General features: G+C 49.0%; 1 protein-coding gene across 3 annotated transcripts in view; it reads left to right on the plus strand.

Moving 5' to 3' along the window:
- The first annotated feature begins 6,075 nt into the window (after positions 1–6,075).
- Positions 6,076–19,568, plus strand: part of JHY (junctional cadherin complex regulator) — a 119,391-nt gene continuing 105,898 nt past the window's right edge. For 2 of the 3 annotated variants that reach the window (XM_080650808.1, XM_080650809.1), the window contains exons 1-2: positions 6,076–6,181; positions 8,624–9,053. In XM_080650808.1, the coding sequence (XP_080506934.1) occupies positions 8,719–9,053 (335 nt within the window). In that variant the 5' untranslated portion in view covers positions 6,076–6,181; positions 8,624–8,718. The remainder of the gene's footprint in view (positions 6,182–8,623; positions 9,054–19,568) is intronic. The other variant, XM_080650810.1, reaches the window with a different exon arrangement.

Genomic DNA, 19,568 nt, shown 5'->3' on the forward strand with positions numbered 1-19,568 from the left:
GTTCTACTATTTTGTTTTTGCAAAGGAAGTGAACTATCTCTTCATTCTTTATGTTTTTAAATCAAAATTCTACATGCATGTAATTCAAATATATTTATAAGGCTTGTTATAAAAAAGTGTAATCTGCCTGGCCAGTGTGGCTCAGTGGTTGAGTATCAACCTACGAACCAAGAAGTCACCAGTTAGATTCCCAGTCAGGGCACATGCCCAGGTTGCAGGCTTGATCCCCAGTGTGGGGCATGCAAGAGGCAGCCCATCAATGATTTTCTCTCATCATTGATGTTTCTATCTTTCTCTCTATTTCCCTCCCTCTCTGAAATCAATAAAAATGTATTTTAAAATATATTTAAAAAATGAAATGGGGGATGCTCTCTCTCTTTCTCTCCCTCTCTCTCCTCTCCTCTCTCTCTCTTGCTTCCTCCTAATTCCAGTCCCAAATTGTTAGTTGGTTGGGTCATAGAATAACCTCTTGTATATTCAGTCTCCTCATCTGTAAAATGGGAATACAGTCCTCACCACAAAGGATTAATGTGAAGATTCAATGAAATATAAGGTAATGCAGGCAGTGTCCAGCCCAGTATTGAACAGAATATACAACAAATGTCAGTGTTTTTCTCCTTCACCTTGGATTCATTGTTTTCTCCCCTGTACTAGCTTTAGACAGTGTCATGGAGACAGCCATGTCTGGGTTTATTTACCAATAATGCCCTGATAAGTGGATATGCAGAACTTTAACTTTAAAGCTAATAAGGACTGCTATTGAAGAAAGACTCAGCAGAACTAAAGACTTTTAATGAATTTGATCATCTCATTTTATAAAACAAATAAACAATTACAGGAATATGTTTTAATATTGATTATGTAAAATAAAATTTTGTATATGATAAAGATGGTACGTCAAATCTATTTCTCTTCAAAACTATACTATTACAGGTTTATTATGAAGGACATTATAAATGATACAAATGAACAGCCTAAAAAGAAGCCATAGGACAAGATCGTGAAGAGTCTTGATCACAGAAGCTTCAGGCCCCATGGAGTTGGGTTGCACCACCTTCCTGGAGTTGTTGGTGGAAATAGGCTCTTACACAAGGTCACGAGAAAAGCATTTCAGGGACACCTGCGTGGGAGATTGTGGTGTGGCAAGGCTTATCCCAAAGGCTTTCCCTGGGTTTCCAATGTCCCATCTCCCTCTGTCCGCTATGGCGAAGTCCAGGCTTGTCTTCAGCAAGGCCCAAAAAAGGCCGGTGTACAGAGCTTCTGCTTCGTAGCAAAGGTTAGTCCTCTGCAGCCCATGCAGTCTTCTAGACCTGCGTGATCACGTTCCAGGTGAGAGAGAGTGCGCGAACAAACAGGCAAGTGCATTACCAGACGGTGGGGGCGGGGGGGGGGGGAGAGAGAGAGAGAGAGAGAGAGACTTTGTTCCCCTGGGGTTTTAACCAGGACCTTTTTCAAAACAGCCAATCAACTTTCCCAGCTCGTGAGGGCTTCTGATGAGCCCACCCTCTGACCTTTCCCAGAGTAGCCTGACAGGCCTCTATGGTCAAGCACCTTCCCTTGAGCCGTTTTCACTTGTATTATGATGCGCTTACCGCTCTCTGGTCCCCAGACAGTCCTGGATCCTGGGTGGGGAAAGGAAGGGTGCTAATCCTCGGCAGGGCAAGCACACAGGCTCACGCTCCCAGCCCAATAGGCTCATTTCCTTGCTTCCTTCCTAGCATCTGGCTGCCTCTGGTAACATCTCACCCTTGAAGGCCTTGGGCAGGGGTGGGCAAACTTTTTGACTCGAGGGCCACAATGGGTTCTTAAACTGGACCGGAGGGCCGGAACAAAAGCATGGATGGAGTGTTTGTGTGAACTAATATAAATTCAAAGTAAAGGAGCGGAGGGGAGAGCAAGAGAACCCTCCGCTCTTTTGGCTCCGCGGGCCCGATAGAACAGCCGAACGGGCCGGATCCGGCCTGCGGGCCGTAGTTTGCCCACGGCTGGCCTTGGGCCTTATAACCTTATAAGGCAAATGGATGAAGGTCTCATCTTCTGTAGCAGCTGCTTGCTGTCAAGGGGTGTAGTCCTGGATATCCCCAGGCCCAGAGATCCTTCCTATATGCCAAAGGAAGAAAGGAGCAAAAAGGAAGTGGAGTCTTCCCACAGGTAAGAGGAATTGGGCAAAGCCCAGGTCAGTGTGCTGTCTCTCGGGGCGGCATCCACGGTGTCTAGAGGATGACATAGTTGGACAAGCTGGCATTCTTGTATTCTAGGGGTGACAAATTTGATAAGAAGGTTAAGGTTCGAAAACGAGAATTATAGCAACTAAAGGTCTGATGAGAAGTAAAACCAGGTGAGCGCAGGAGGGACTAACTTCACAGTGCCCTGGACTGGGTTGGAGGAAGGTGCGTCACACCTGTCTAAAGCCCTCTTGTCCACCCTACTTGATTCAAATTAGGCTCAGGATTACTTTAAGATCCCCCCTGAAGGACTGTGGCCTTTTCTGTCTGAGCCATTTGGGCAGAAAAGTGAAAGCAGTTTCAAGCAAAGTCGATAGACTGCCCATCCTTCACCAGCTCAGCCATCAGGCCTGACAACTATCAATCCAGCCAAACCATTGAGTCTCATTTCAGGAGACAATGATGCAGATGGGCTTCTAAAGTGAGGCCTGTCCTGTGTAAACAAGCAATCAGGTAGATAAAGTCATAGGTGAAAGGTCCAGAGTGGGCCAGGGTCACGCTCCTATGACATGAGGCCATAATGTATCAAAAGAGATTTTATTCCGACCACCTGGGTGCAGGTGGGCTGAGACCAAGAAAGACATCAGCGAAGAGAGCAGGGAGAGAGAGGTTTTTATTAGTCCTTGCTGGCTGCAAGCCGCTCTGCTGATGTAAGGGTCTGATCCATCGTTGGTTCCTGCCATGCCAGGTGTGTTCTGGTTATCTGAGCTATGCTGTGCTCAAGGCTGCAAGCTTTCTGCAGGATCTCTGCTAAGCACAGTAAGTTTTTATTTGCCCCCTTTTATTGTCTTTAACCCTTTCAATATGCATACATTCTATGAGAACAGAAGGAAAAAAATAACAAAGGTTAATGAACACAGCAAATCATAAGCCAGTGTCTGAGTCTGAAAGACTATCAGTTGAGAAGACTTCCAAATGCAAGACTTTTGCTGGAATGAAATCAAGCAGTGACAATCTGGTACAGTGGTCGGCAAACTGTGGCTCACGAGCCACATGCAGCTCTTTGGCCCCTTGAGTGTGGCTCTTCCACAACATACCACGTGCGGGCGCGCATGTACAGTGCGATTGAAACTTCGTGGCCCATGCACAGAAGTCGGTTTTTGGCTCTCAAAAGAAATTTCAATCGTTGTACTGTTGATATTTGGCTCTGTTGACTAATGAGTTTGCCGACCACTGACCTGGTAGGTAGTCTTTGTCTGCAGTTGGAACATCTTTGCTGATGTCATCAGGTGCTGAGGTACATTCCGTATGGCATACACAGCCTTCCGGGAAAAAACTTTAGTTCTCAATAATTCCTAGTCCAAAGATGGGAGAAGAATGATACATTAGCTTAGAGGGTTGAAGAAAACTAGAAGAATTTAGAAACCAGTTCAGCTTATAGGTGAAAAACAAAACGTTTAAGACAATGAACTGCACTAGATCCAATATTCACAGCTGGGTATTATGATTTCCGCTGAAACATAATTTTTCTCCCTAAAATTACCCTAATTTCCATCAGAGAGACTGCATTAAGTCCAGTTTTAATTTGGCCTGATTACTTGCATAAACACAAGTATGGCGATTGATTATACAGGCTCTTTGAATCTGCTCTCCTGGAATCTTACAGGGAATCTTTAGATTGAGCTTTAGTCAGCCCCTCAGAGCAAAGAAGCCAAGCCACACAGCTGCCATCTGGCTCTCCCTGCAATACCTACAGGTTTGGGTAAATCCTGAAGTCCTTTAGGTCCCCCCAAATGTCTTGAGGTTCCTTCCTTGCCATCTTTCAGGAAAGCAGCCCTTGTTCCTTACCTGCAAAAACTGGTAGGAGCCATGTGACAAAGTAAGGCACCAGGCCAGTTCTGCAGTGGGCCTTCATTAGCTTCCGAGGTCAAATTAGCATTTAAAATTGATGGACAGATAAAGAGCTTTCCAAACAAGAAGAAATTGAAGGAGTTCATCACCACCAAACCAGTTTTAAAGGGAATTCTCTAAGAAGAAGAACTAAAATGAAAAAATACGAATACTAGAATAACTACAATCCTATGTAATAATCCTATATAATAAAGAGGTAATATGCAAATTGAGCATCACACCCTCACAAGATGGCTACCTACAACCAGGCTGGCACGGGGGTTAGTGAGGGATGACCAAACGACTGAATGGCAGGCTGCGTGGGGCAACCAGGCCGGCGGGGGGGAGGGGGGGGAGGCAATTGGGGCCAACCAGGCTGGCAGAGGGGGGTAGTTGGGGGTGACCAGGCCAACATGCAGAGGCAGTGAGGGGCGATCAGGCCAGCAGGGGGAGGCAGTTAGGGGTGACCAGAGAGGCAGGCAGGTGAGTGATTAGGAGCCAGTGGTCCAGGATTATGAGAGGGATGTCCTGGATTGGAGAGGGTGCAGGCTGGGCTGAGGGGAACCTCCCTCCCCCGTGCACGAGTTTTGTGCACCGGGCCTCTAGTAACTACATAATTATTGATAATTATTTTAAATGTAAATGTATTAAATGCTCTAATCAAAAGACATAGGGTAGCTGAATGGACAAGAAAATAAAATGTGTATATATATATATACTGTCTACAAGAGATCCACTTCAGGTTGAAAAACACATACAAAGTAAAGGGATGAGAAAAGATGTTTCATGCAAATGAAAACAAAAAAATTTGGGGTAGAATACTTCTATCAGACAAAATAAATTTTAAAACAAAAGTTATAATAAGAGACAAAGAAGGACCCAGCAATTCCACTTCTGGGTGTTTATCCAAAGAAACCCACAACACGAATTTGAGATGAGATATGCATCCATGGGCTCACTGCACCATTATTTACAACCGCTGAGATATGGAAATAACCTAGGTGTCCAGCAATAGGCCAATGAATAAAGATGCGGTATGAATATATATGTATGTGTAATGGAAGAGTAGTCATCTGTAGAAAAGAAAGATCTTGCCCTGGCCTGTGTTGCTAAGTGGTTAGAGAGTCAGCCCACACACGGAAGGGGCCCAGGTTTGATTCCCAGTCAAGGGCACGTACCTGGGTTGCAGGTTCAATCTCCAGCTCAGTTTGGGGTAGGTGTGGAAGGTGTGTCTCTCACTTCCATGTTCCCCCTCTCTCTCCCTCTCTCCTGCCCCTCTCCCCCTTCCACTCGTTCTAAGAAATCAATAGAAAAAATATCCCCAGGTGAGGATTAATAAACAAAAAGAATGAAACACTGATACTTGCAACACATGGATGCCTCTGTGTCATTTCGTGTAACTGGACTTCACTCATTCTCACCATTTATAGTACGCCACTATATGGGATACCACGGTCCAGTGAACCATTCTATTGTCATTTCCAGTTTGGGGTCACACACACTTTTTTAGGGTAAATATCTTTTCCCAAGTGGCCGCACCACTCCGCTCCCAGCAGCAGCAGCACGAGGGTCTGCCCGCTCCTCCCACCTCGGAGCCCAGCTCCTCTGCCCTCGGTGGGCGGGAGTCGTGCCCCGGGGCTTTAACGTGTCCTCTCTGGTTTGTATTGCGTTAAGCACCTTTATGATCAACAACAAACGTTCATTGGTCATTTGGATTTCTTTTGTGAAATCCCTGCTCAAGTGTTTTGCCCATTCTTTAACTGGATTGTTTTCCTTGATCTGTCCTTCTTCACCTATTCTAGCATTCTTTGTCGCAAATATCTCCTCCCACTCGCTGGCCTGCCTTTCTTGCCCACTGTGGAAAGTCGGGGCGAGTAGCCGCCCCCCACCCACCCACCCCCAGGGCGCCGCGGTCCCGGGGGCTGCCCTGCCGGCCACCAGCGTCACAACCGCCCCGGCCTCCTAGGACGAGCGGGAGGGGTCAGGGGCGGGGCGGCCGCCGCGCTGGCCCCGCCCTCCCGGGGCGCGGGCCTCGGTCTCCAGGGCAGCGCGGGGCGCAGGACAGGGCGGTACCGCAGGTGGCGGCGCGGGAGGATGCGGCCGCGGAGCCGGAGAGCGCCGGGCAGGTGACGGGCGGTTGCACCGGAACAGGGCGGGCGGCGCGCCCCGCGAGGAGGGGGTGGCAACGCGGGGACTGGGGTGGGGACCGTAGGAAGCCCCGAGGGAGGAACTGGGTGGGATGAGAAGGGCTCAAAGCATTAGGACCCGACCCGCCGAAGGCTCTGGTGCCCTCCTTCTAGCCGCTCGTCCTCGGCAGATGACGGCCAGTCCCGGGCACCAGACCCCCCGGACCCGGCCTTACACCGCCCCTCCCTGCCCAGTCTTGTCCATCAGAGAAAAGGCAACGGGAGAAGATAAATCCGAGCGCCCCGGTGGGCAGCCTAGGCCTGTCCCAAACAGCAGCTTTTCTCTGCCGCTCACCGGGCGAGCGCGAGCAGCCTCCTCTCCCACCGGGGACGCCTGGCCGGCTAGTGGGCTGGACCCGCGGCGAGGTCCCGCAGCTGGTGGCTCCCAGGCGAGGGTCCCTGCGGGGCTTGTGTGCTCCGTTTGCTCGCTCTTGGTCAGACACTCGGTGGGAAACGTGCGCCCCTGGGAGCCACTTCCTTCCAGTGGCCGCCCCTCGCCGGTTAGTCCCCCGCCGCCAGAGCTCGGTTAGGGTACCCCTCCGCAGGCCGGCCTCCGGCTTTGCCTCCTTCGTGCTCTCCCAAACATCGTCAATCCAGTAACAGAAAAGCACTGTCTTCTATGGACATTTCTGTACTGATTAACTCCAGGAGACACTAATCTATCTCATTTAAGAAAAGAAGGGAAATTGGAGAGAATAATTTCATGAAGGAGCATTTCCAAATTGAAATGTAATGATTATTTTAAGCTTCTTTAAGATCCCAAGTACAGTGACTTGAAGTCTTAGAGTAACACTGGTGTTTTAAAACTTCCAGTTACTTGATGCATTTGCTGCTTTGTAAAAATATCCTAAAAAGCAACAGTTGATCAGCTTACCAGTATTAAAATAATACAGTAGAATGAAATAGATGTGTTTTTAAAATAAGAAACTCAATACAGCAAACCACTCTGCGCAGTTAGACAATAACATGTAAATATGTTGCTTTGTCTGTTTTGTTAGTGAGGTGCTTTCCTCCACGGAATAGATGATGTTCCCTAGCAACAGAGTCAACATAAGCAGCGCCAGGAACATGAATAAGGTCATGTGTTTAAATTAAAATTGGGAACTGCCCAAGCACAAGAGCGAGCCCTTAAAACAACTTTAGAGTGACCTCTGATGCTGCAGGTTCTCTGCCTGCCCCACAGGGAACACTGTGGCCTCAGGCAGTGAGCTAGAAGCTGGCAGAGAGGTGTAGGTGGAGATGAAAGGGAGCACCATCCAGAAGTCTCCTTCAATCTGATGGTGAACTCAAAGCACCTTCCCAGAGCGCCTCAGGGTCTGACAGCCCTGAGACAGGGAGGGCCCACGTGGAATGACACTCTGAGCACATCAGAGCAGATCCCAGTGCCACCCAGGCCCGTCCCCCAGCACTCCCAGGGCGGCCTCGGGCAGGCGGGCCTCCAGCCTCGCTGCACTGCTCAGCGGTGGCATTCACACCTGCCACACTCCTGTTGAACAGTTTGAATCATCTATATAATAAAAGCATAATGTGCAAAGTGACCAGATGGCGGAACGACCGGTCACTATGATGCACACTGACCGCCAGGGGGCAGACACTCAGTGCAGGAGCTGCCCTCAGCCCACAGGCCTCGACTGCCCTATAGGGACCTGCTGGCCAACCTCTTGGTTCCTCCCCCTGGCCGGCAGGCTCTGATCGCCTGATGGGACACGGAGAACTGAGGGTAGGTAGGGGCAGATGTAGGCGGTGGGGGGCGGGGCCAGCTCCCGGCAGCCAGGGAAGATTGGCCCTGATTGCAGGCCAGGCCTAGGGACCGTACCCGAGCACAGATTTTGTGCGCCGGGCCTCTCGTTTTTCTAATAAAGTCGCTGAGGTTGATCCCATGACTGACCTCACCTAGTTACACATGCCTGTCAGCAGCAGCCTGTGTATCAGCAGGTCTTCCAATGAGGCGCCAGCGTGGGCCAGGGCCCCCCGGCTTCCTTCCCTTCCGGCAGTGAGGACTGTGGAAACACTTACCCCCACCCCTTGCTGTGCACACGGCAGCCCGGGACCTGTTTCTCTCTCTAGGCATACAACAGGACAGGGCACATTTGTATCCGTGCCCTGGGTATTGAAACAGGCGCCACAGTCCTGTCCACGTTACCACGTGGCCTGCCCAGGCCTGCCGGCCCCAGGCTGCCCTTGACCCTCGCTGGTTAGCCCTCTTCCTCAGACGTGCTCCTGGAGAGAGAAAGGGCTCCACAGACCTTCCTCACACACAGAGGGTGCACACCCAAGCCTCGGGCCATATAACACAGTTCCTGTCCTCGTTTACAGTTTTACTAACGTGGGAATTAAAGAGACTTTACTAGTCCCAGAGTAACAAAAACATAATTATTTTAGGTAACGCTCTTATGAACCACAGCTTGGAATATCCAGCCACAACTTGAAACTGCCTGTCAACAAGAGTTTCCTGGTAATTTTTGTATTTTTTCAAGATGAGTCATGGTAAATTAATCCCCAGGCTCTCTATTCAATCTCCTGTGCATCGTGCGAGCCGAAAGGTCCAGGCCACAGAATCACCTTTTAAGAAAGAGGACTTACCTCTGATTTCAAAAGATTCCCTGGAAGCCGACTCAGAGAGCCTCAGTCAAGAGAGCTCCTCTCAGGCCGAGCGTGGAGAGCGGATCCAGGACAACGCCATGGAGCGGGACAGCTTGGAGGAGAGCTCTCCCGGGGACAGCCTGAGCGAGACGGAGGAGGAAGCCAGCAGCAAGGCGGCCCAGGCGGCCAGCAAGGACAGCTGTGCCCAGGACAAGGGCGCGGGCAGCAGGTCAGGAACCGGCTTGTTGACAGCTGGGTCTCCGAGGCGTATTGTTAAATAGTTACAGGTACCTCCACCAGGGTGAGGAGGGGCGCTCACAGGGAGCACCCTGCAGTGTGAGATGGGTCTCCGGGCATCCAAGGAGAGCGGAGGCCAGGTTTTCGGCCACAGTCTTTTTTTTTTTTTTTAATTAAAAAATATGCAAAAGACAAGGAGCCCTGACAGGATAACTCAGCTGGTTAGGGCATCGTCCTGATTCACCAAGGTTGCGGGTTCGATCTCCAGTCAGAACACATATAAGAACCAATTAATGAATGCATAAATCAGTGGAACAATCACCTGCAACAATAACTGCATTTTTATTGTTGCAAGTTATATGCAAAAGACAAGGAGACGTATTCATAGAGGCGTCTGCTTTCCTTATGCTCCTCATTTTCTGTCCATCTCCCAAGTGTCTCCCCTGCTGTGGCCTCACCCTGGAGACACCCAGAAAGGCTGGTACAGAAAAGTGCCACCTTGGAGACAGGTGGTCTTGCTTCAGGCCAGGCATTGCTCTTTAGTGTACATTGATCGGCTGCCTCCTGCACGCCTCCTACTGGGGACCGAGCCTGAAACCCGGGCAGGTGCCCTTGACTGGAATCGAACCTGGGACCTTTCAGTTCACAGACTGATGCTCTATCCACTGAACAAAACCGGCCAGGGCGCATCTCACTTTTTCCCACCTGTTAAATAAACCAGCCTCTCTCTCATGATTGTTATAAATGTCAGTACCTCCCAGGGCTTATAGAATCATATAAAGATTCATTTTCTAATAATCAGTATTGATGGAGCATTAACTTTATGCTAGATGCTACCAAAAATATAAGAAAAAATAAATTTGTGCAATGTTACTCTATTGTAATGAAAATATAAATGATATGATAGAGTATAGAAGTTAAAAGGTTTTGATTAGAAAGAGGTTTTAGTGTGGTGGTGAAGTGCATGGAGTCTGAAACAGACCATCCGGTTCACATTTGGCCAAGTCCACTTAATCTCTCTGGCCTCAGTTTCCCCATCAGTAACAATGGGATAATAATAATGGCTACCTTACAGAGTTATGATGCTAAAATAAATAAATAAATAAATAAAGATATATATATATGTATATACATATATATGTATGTATATGTACACTGAGTGGCCAGATTATTATGATCTCTGAATGCATAATAATCTGGCCACTCAGTGTGTGTGTGTATATATATATATATTAGAGGTCCGGTGCATGAATTCATGCATGGGTGGGTCCGGCCAGCCTGGCCAGGGGGAGGGGACATGGGCAATTGGCTGGCCTGCCTGCTGGTTGAACTCCTGGTCGAGGGGACAATTTGCATATTAGCCTTTTATTATATAGGATATACACTTAGTGGCCAGATTATTATGCGTTCAGAGATCATATTAATCTGGCCACTCAGTGTGTATATATATATTACTGAGAACAAGGATTGGCTGTTTAGAAGCTATACTAGAGGCCGGGTGCACGAAATTCGTGCATGGGAGGAGAGTGTCCCTCAGCCCAGCCTGCACCCTCTCCAATCTGGGACCCCTAGAGGGATGTCCACCGGGATCGGGCCTAAACAGGCAGTCGGATATCCCTCTCACAATCCAGGAAAGCTGGCTCCCAACCACTCGCCTGCCTGCCTGCCTGATCATCCCCTAACCACTCCCCTGCCAGCCTGATCGATGCCTAACTGCTCCCCTTCTGGCCTGATTGCCCCTAATTGCCTTCCCCTGCCAGCCTGGTCACCCCTAACTGTCCTCCCCTGCAGGCCTGGTCGCCCCCAACTTCCCTCCCCTGCAGGCCTGGTCCCCCCAAACTGCCCTCCCTTGCCAGCCTGATCACCCCTAACTGTCCTCCCCTGCAGGCCTGGTCACCCCTAACTGCCCTCCCCTGCTGGCCTGGTCACCCCCAACTTCCCTCCCCTGCAGGCCTTATCCCTCCCAATTGCCTTCCCCTGCAGGCCTGGTCCCCCCCAACTGCCATCCCTCGCCAGCCTGATCACCCCTAACTGCCCTCCCCTGCATGCCTGGTCCCCACCCCCAACTGCCCTCCCTGCAGGCCTGGGTTCCCCCCAACTGCCCTCCCCTGCCGGCCATCTTGTGGCGGCCATCTTGTATCCACATGGGGGCGGCCATCTTGTGTGTTGGAGTGATGGTCAATTTGCATATTACCTCTTTATTATATAGGATATGTACTAGATTTTTTAAAATTAAGAGTAAAATATGTTGAGGAACGTTTATTGGAAGTCCTAGAGCTTGGACAGGTAGGCTTTTGGAGACAAAGTAGATTTAAAAAACGCAGCCCTAGCTGGTTTGGCTCAGTGGATAGAGCATCAGCCTGTGGACCAGGGTTGGATTCTGGTCAAGGGCATGTACCTCGGTTGTAGGCTCCTCCCCCAACCCCGGCCCTGGTAGGGGCTCTTGCAGGAGGCAACCAATCAATGTGTTTCTCTCACATGGATGTTTCTCTCTGTCTTTCCCTCTTTCTTCCACTCTCCCTAAAAATCAATGGAAACATCTCAGGTGAGGATTAAAAAAGAAAAAGAAGAAAGAACAGAATTAGAGTGATGTGTGCGGCATAGTAAGGAAAACTAAGGCATACTAAGCAGGCTCGATGGCAGAGCATCTGGACTCAGTGTAGGGCGAGTGGGCTGAGTGGGCCTGAGCTGGGGCCATCCAGGTGTGAGACCAGCTCCGGCCACCGACAGGGCCCTCGTCCGGCCGGGGACAGGCACAGGGAGGGTCCTCTGAAAGACAGATCGAGCCTGCTCCTGAGTCTCCTGTCCTTCTTTCCATCCCCTGTCTTCCTCTGGGAGAAAGGGAATATTGAGTGGAATCATGCTCATATGCTTTTTAAGGATCTCAAAGTACAGTGACAAACGCTGTCACGACGACGGGGCTGAGGGCATGGGGCTTGGGAAAGCATCAGCTGACGCCCGGTGCTCTGGGGGGGGGGGGAGAGTGCAGGTTCCGGGAAGGGCAGAGGGTGGGGAGCGGTGGGGAGCGGTGGGGAGCAGGGTTCTGCAGGGTGGCACGCTCTGCATTAGGAAAAACACGCAGGGACAAAGAGACTGCCAGATGGTAAAATCCAACAACCACGGCAACTCTAACGGCAGCAGCATCTTTTCTGTAGGCTCATCCGTAATTTCACTTAATTCTTCCCTGTGACCCTGTGCACCTGTTCCCATTGCACAGATAAGGAAAGGGGACTAACTCTTCTGACATCATAGAGCTGGGAGGGGATATTTGTTGTTTTGCTGTTGATCTCGTGCTTTTTAAAAATTTGACAAAATTCTAACCTACAGAACAGCACAGAGAAAAGTGTTATAAACCTGATACCATATTTCTTTCAAATACACTTTTTAAAGGCATACAAGGTTGCAGGAAAAGTTTTCATTTTCCTCCTCAGAGATAGCCAACACATATTCTTCTTGGCAGTCTTTACTCATCTCTGTCTCTTCTCCACAAGTTGTAGTTAGTGGAGAAATGCACATATAAAGTGGGAGAACTGACAGGGCTTGGAGACAGGAGGTGAACATGGTGACTGTCATGTTCTAACGACAGCTGGCGCCAGAGCGCTTGTCAGGGCCCACGCTGAGCAGCGCTTACAGGTGTCCGCGCACCTGGTGCTGTGGCAGCCCTGGCAGGGGGACTCCCCAACCATCCCGTCAGAAAGGTCGTAGATGAGGCTTAAAGAGGCTGCGCTACACCCATGTCTTACCTCTGTGAGTGTGGAGCAGAAAACTCAGGCAGTCCGCCTCTGTGCTTTAAGCCATCTTTTTCTTTATTTTATTTGATTTTTCTATCACCATTGATCCCCTAGGCCCTCTTCCACCTCAAGGCCACGTTTTCCTTTTAGTTCCAACCTAAGGGAGTCGTGATCTCCCAGGTGAGAAATGGTGGCGGCTTCATTACAGAAAGGGAAGGCCTTTGCGGTGCATAGCAATCTGCCTGGACTTTTAAGACGAAGAAACCAAGACGAGGACCCAGTAAGGGACCTCATTCCCCAGAGCCGAGTCTTTCCTGTTGGAGTCGATGCGCAGGGACCCCGCTTTCACCTTGCTCTTTACCCAGGGGCAATGTAAATCCCATCAACAAGTTTCAAAATCAAGAATAATATTTACAAAAATAAAAATGATGGTTAGGGCCTTGGTCTTCTGAGTCAGAGATCTGTAAATAATGCTATGTTCCTTCGATTGCTTTGACTTGGAGATGTTTAATGATAGATGATGATCCCCAGGGTTAGAATGGGTTATAGTTTGAACATCAGAGGACAGTTCTCCACTACAAAGGAAAACAGAACTATTGCATTTAGCCAAATAATGCCTCAAAAATATTATTCGTGTGAGGGTTTAGCTACTGGCCCCTTTCTCTGCCTCCTGAAGTCTTGGGAAGCTTGTCCAGGTGTATTGTTGCTTGGATCTGGGAGTTTTTGAGCCATGAAGTAGACAAATTCCTACCAGACTTTCGATATAAATTCAAGTATGCTTTCCTTTCTGTAAGGTAGATGGCATTCTGGGACTGGTAGTTCCAAAAATCAGTCATAGTCTTGCCTTAAACCCAAGGGAAATCTCTTTCTTCTAGCTTTCAGAAGCATTTTTAAGCTGCCTGATAAGTCACTTGAGCCTGACCCGTGTTTTGATGTTACTAGGACCTCCTCAAAGCAGTTACTCCCTGTATCTCACCGAAGTCAGTTCAATGTAAATGGATCAGAGGAAGCACTTTTCCTAATGGAAATTGGAGCTGCATTGACTGCAGTGAATGAATCAAGAGTGGAGAGAGGATCTCCACATGATAATCCTTAAACCCACTCCAGAGCCAGCCTGTGACCCTCTCGCTGACGCAGAAAGAGATCAGTGTAATTCCTAGCGCATTAGGAAGGACCTGCTTCTTCCAGGGCCTTCTGAAGCTTCATAAAACCTTTGAAAACATCCGAGAGCCGCAGCACAGCCCCTAGGAAATGTGTTTGTGTATGCATATAGTCTTGTTTACAAGACTACTCAATTGTAATGAGCTACCATTTGTAAAACTGTTTGCTTTGTACCTACTATCTCATTTACCTTCCCGGAGCCTCCGAGGTGTGGTTATCCCCATTTTGCAACAGGAACTGAAGCTTTGGGAGTCGGGCCAGTGTAGGTCCTGACTCAGCGACAGAGCCTGAGCCTCTAAGTCACTAGATAGGTGGTCAAAGGCTGATTGGATAAAAGATTCAATTTTACCATCAAACAAATATTAACGACACAATGATTTTAATATGGACTAAACTGAGGCCTGAGTACAGATGCATGTAAAGTCAAATTTCATTAAAGTCATACAAATACTTACAGGATTCGGTGCCCTCAGAATAAATGAACATGACTAAGAGGTTATTTAGGGTAGCGAGGTCATAGGCCCTGCACACCTCCCCTCCCCTGGGAGACAGAAACGCTCCCATCCATTGAGGTGTACAGATGCCTTCCTCGGACCACCTGGGGCCGGAGCCTGCAAGGAAGACCCCATGTTCTGTCAATAAGCCCCCTTGTGCCAGAAGGGACCAGGCGGGAGAGGCACAATGAGGAATTAGAAATTAAGTGGGCTATTCAGGATTGTCTGAAAGTAAGAAAGGGACTCAGCAATAACTGCATTTTTATTGTTTTGTGGTGGCATATAACTGTCCCTCTCAAATGCTGCCATGTATGTTGTTTCAGATTAATAATACAAGAACCCGGTGCAGCATTGAGTGATGATTTCTGGGTCTTAAATAGCAACACTGGACAACCAAAATGGATCTGGGTAAAACCAAAATGCAGCGTTTTCCTCGGCCCTCGGAGTCCCGGACGGCGCTGTGCAGCGCGTTGGGAGTACCGGAGCTGGGGACAGGCGGCTCCCCCCGGGGATGGCCCCTGCGCTGCCAGGGAGTGAGGGACGGCCTGGGCGAGGTCCGCTGGTCTAGTGCTGTCAGGACCGCCCGGGCGTTTCCAGGGGCCGGCTTTTCTTTCCTCTGGTTTCTGGCAAGATTCCTCCATGCTGATTTCTCTTGTCTTCAAGGTAGATTGGAATGGGTGTCACACAGTGTCAGGGGATAGCCATAGCATTTTAGTTATTTCAGGTCACATGGGCATCATTATGTCGGAGACGTGACTTTTGGTTACAGGTTGTAGCCATTTCTGTTTTATGGGCCTTCGCTGGCTGGCAAGTTCTGCAGTGTAAGCCCAGGGTGCCCCCCCCCCCCCCAACAGGCCCGGTGCCATCGCGGTGCCATCGCGCAGAGGAGCAGCAGGGAGGGACCCGAGCTGTGCCAGGGCTGAGTTGTGTCTGTTAAAGGCAGGGTCCATGCTCGGTGACCCCGGAGGCGACCAGCTCTTTCCTAGGTGTTCCAGCACAGGGATGCATTACCAGGTTGAAACAAGCAAATAAATAGTGATTTTGAAACTTTACCAAGTAGAAGTTAAATTTATGTTGTTATAGAAAACCGGAGAAGAACCAAGCAATACTTAGAGCCGTGGTCGGCAAACTGCGGCTCGCGAGCCACATGCGGCTCTTTGGCCCCTTGAGTGTGGCTCTTCCACAAAATACCACGGCCTGGGCGAGTCTATTTTGAAGAAGTGGCGTTAGAAAAAGTTTAAGTTTAAAAAATTTGGCTTTCAAAAGAAATTTCAATCGCTGTACTGTTGATATTTGGCTCTGTTGGCTAATGAGTTTGCCAACTACTGACTTAGAGAGATGGCGTTACATTTATTACGTGCGGGTCCAGAGGAAAATGTCTCTCAAATTCTGGGCCCCAACATGGAGGAATTTTCCCTGTTTATATGTTTTTACCTTCTTTGTCTCCCAAATATGGGGTGTTTCTGGCCCCTTTTGCAAGTTCTTAAAGAGCCCGTATGTGCTGGGGCCTTGAGACTTCAACCAAAGGCCTGGCCTGGTGCCAGCACTGATAACCTTGTGTGGGGAAGCTTTAATGGCCTCTCCGAAGTGGGAGTAGTCTCCTTTTCCTTATTATTTAAGCAAGCAAGCGTTTACAGAAGCCAAACAGCTGGGTTAACATTTCAAACAGCAGTTTTTATAGAAGATAGATGCTTCAGTGTCACCTGCAAGCCTGTGAGTTTACCAAGAGGGTTAGGAAGATTGTTGCCGAGTTCCTAAAGGGACGGTTGAGTTCATGGCCTTTCCTGCTTTCATTTAGTTCTACTCGTGACAAGTTTGAAGATACAGAAGGCTTTAATAACGAGAATCATCAATGAGTTGAATTTAAAACAAATGCTTTCCCAACACTTCCTGTGATTGCCAGGCTTCCCTGCCAGGCCCGGCCCCTGGCTAAGTGGGGGGTTTTAGAGCCGCTGGGGCTCCTCAGCCTGTCCCAGTTGATGTAGAAGGAGGAGCCCGAGGCCTGGGGCCGCAAACTCCTCCCCCAGGTTCCCACAGCTCCGGCGGTGGCAGGGGCTGGACCCAGAGGTCAGGCCTGCGTGTCCTAGGACATCACAGCTCCTAGAAACCGGAGCTGCACACATCTGTCACTGAAAATAAGTAAGTCCTGCCTGGAGAACGTGTAACGCCCGGAAGTGTTACCAAGCCGTCCGGACTCTGGGCTCTCATCTCTAGAGAATGGGAAGCGGGGAAGCCCCCTCCTGGCGCCCCGGGGGACTCCCTCTGGGTGAGTCACAGCAGGTCCTGGGGGAGGCAGTCCTTGCTCCACAAAAGACACACTTGATAGAAGGGAGGTGCTAGAAGTTGACATTGCAACCCTACATGCCCTCTTAGGCCATTGTTTTCATGTAACTCACAGGTTGTCCTTGAGTCAAGGCTGTTACTAACAATTCTAATAATGGGGGCAAATGTCTGGTTACTTTTCAGCCGTAAATTTGTTGTCAAAGAAAAGAAAGGACTTTAGTTGGAATTATCCAAATTATATATTTGCTATAAATAACATCCACTAGATAGCAGCCCAGCACCTCTGGTTTAGTGTGTTTCTGTAGCCAGTCTTTGGCCTTCGGTTCATTAAACCACCCTCTGTTCTATTAAAATGTTGTTGCTTTTGGCAGAATAAGTGCCTACATTAAATGAAATTTCTGGGTTGTAGATAACCTTCCCAAAGCATTCCAGTGTATTTGAGGAGCCATTTTATTTCATACTTGCAAAAGTGATTTTTTAGTCCTTTGGGGTTTTTATTTACTTAAAAGCTGTTGATAAAAGATTAAGATGAGCATACAATTCAGAAACCCTTGGGAACAATTGCCAATTTTATAGTTCTTAAAGAGCCATTAAAAACTTTACACTTAAATAAAAATTGAATTTGCTGTTCATATGCATGAAAGATTTAATGGCATATAAATTGGCAATAATTGTTCTGTTTAAAAGGATTAAATTAAACCTCAATCAATAATAACATGTGCAGTTTCAATTTAACCGGCTACTTAAAATAAAGTAGCAAATAAATAACTGCTCAGTATTAGCAGCAATGCTTTCATTCGCCTCCTCAACAGGCAAAGTGGCCAGTTATTGAATATTTTATTATGTGTGCAAAGCATGTTAATTGTGCTAGAAATATGCTCTGATTTTAGTGATTTTTTGATTGAATACTATGCTGAAGATGAGGCTCTTCATTAAATGGAGATTTTATTTTATTTTGTTTGAAGTTGTCACAGTCAGTAACCAAATAGGGTCCATTAGGGCCAGCAGATATCCTGGCACATGCTCCTGGGACCGCCTCCGGCCTCCCTCCCATTTCCCGCCCTGGCACCTGAAGGGGCACCTGGCACCTGGGGCCTGAGCAGCAACAAAGGAGTGGCGTCCTCATCGTCCGCAGCGCGTCTGCCGCGCGGGGAAGGGCGCGCTGCGTGCAGATGGCGCTGGTGAAGGAGCACTTCTCGCTCGCTCTGCCCCGCGTTGACCTGGCCACAGACAATGAGCTGCTTCGCACACAAGCCCAGCACAGTGGGCTCTTCAGACCCAGCCATCAGGTTTGCTTCTGGAAAGAGTTTCAGCTTCACTGCTCGTGGTTTGGCAAAACATAACTCCCGTTTGTTTCAAGATACGATTTCCATCCAGAAAGGGGCCGGGGTGGGGGGTATTGTAGGGCGGTCCTTGTAGGTGCGAGTGGTGCAGGGTAATCAGTGCTCTTTTACGAGCCACATGTTCAGATTCTGTCTGGAAGGGTATCTCTTCAAACAGTTGGTTCAAATGCATTTTTCTTAGCCAAAGCCATCCATGTTGTCTGATTTGTGTCACAGCGTCTGCGTTTTCCAGGGCCCACTAAGCCCTCGGTCTTCCCTGCAGTGTGTGATGTTGCTTCTGTGGCATTTCAGAATGGGCATTGCTGAGGCTAGGAATCAGAGCTGGTTCTGAAGGTCTGAAGGACGTGATTCTGCCAGTTTACCCTCCTCTTCAGTTTTCAGAGTTCTTGAGGTATTTCATCATGGGGAAACACGGACCTTTCCTATGCTCATTTCCCGAATCACAGTCACACAGGTCCTCATGGTGCCCACGTCCTGGTAAACACCTGGCTGTTTACAGACGTGCACTCAGTGCCTCAGAAGACCACTGTGTGCCCTGGAGGTAACAAGCTCTGGGGAGAGAGCCCTGTGCAGGCACCAGCGGGAATGTCATGGCAACGGGATGGAGCCTCCCTGACGGCTTCCACAGCTCGTCCTGTGGATGCTCACTTTGTGTGAAGGGTATAGTTCTAAATGTACACAGGTGTCCCAAAAAATGTTTGCACAATTTAATAGCTCAATTTTGAAAATGAAATGTTCTGTATAATAAAAGGGTAATATGCAAATTGACCCTAATGGCAGAACCACCAGGAACTACCGGTTGCTATGACGCACACTGACCACCAGGGGGCAGATGCTCAATGCAGGAGCTGCCGCCTGGTGGTCAGTGCGCTCCCACAGGGGGAGCTCTGTTCAGCCACAAGCCCAGCTGACAGCTGCGAGCACAGCAGCGGTGGCGGGAGCCTCTCCTGCCTCCTCGGCAGCACTAAGGATGTCCGACTGCGGCTTAGGCCTGCTCCCCATGGGAAGCGGGCCAAAGCCAGCAGGTGGACATCCCTTGAGGGGTCCTGGACTGCAAGAGGGCACAGGCCGGGCTGAGGGGACCCCTCCCCCAAGTGCACAAATTTTCATGCACTGAGCCTCTAGTATTTTAATAAACACTGCCTCTATAATTATTCAAAATGTGTGTATACATTTTTTGGGACACCGTTTCTATATAAATTTGCTTAATTCGCTCAACCACACCATGAGGTGGCTGCTGTTGTTACCCATACCATTTTGTTGATGAGGAAGCTGAGGCACAGAGACATTAAATAATGTGCCCACCTACTCAGTCCTGGGAGCACCAGGCACGAGCCAGCCAGTGGGTTCCAGGACCCTCATCCTTAGACACTCTGCCATCCCATTTCTCAGAACCCAAGCACTCCAGATTACTATTCAGAAGCAAAGCACCATGGGGGTTCCATGTGACTGAGGAAGGTCTAGAACCGTGGCTATAGACATTATTCCACTCTTC

The sequence above is a fragment of the Plecotus auritus genome (assembly GCF_963455305.1).
Source record: "Plecotus auritus genome assembly, chromosome: 13".
Lineage (NCBI taxonomy): Eukaryota > Metazoa > Chordata > Mammalia > Chiroptera > Vespertilionidae > Plecotus > Plecotus auritus.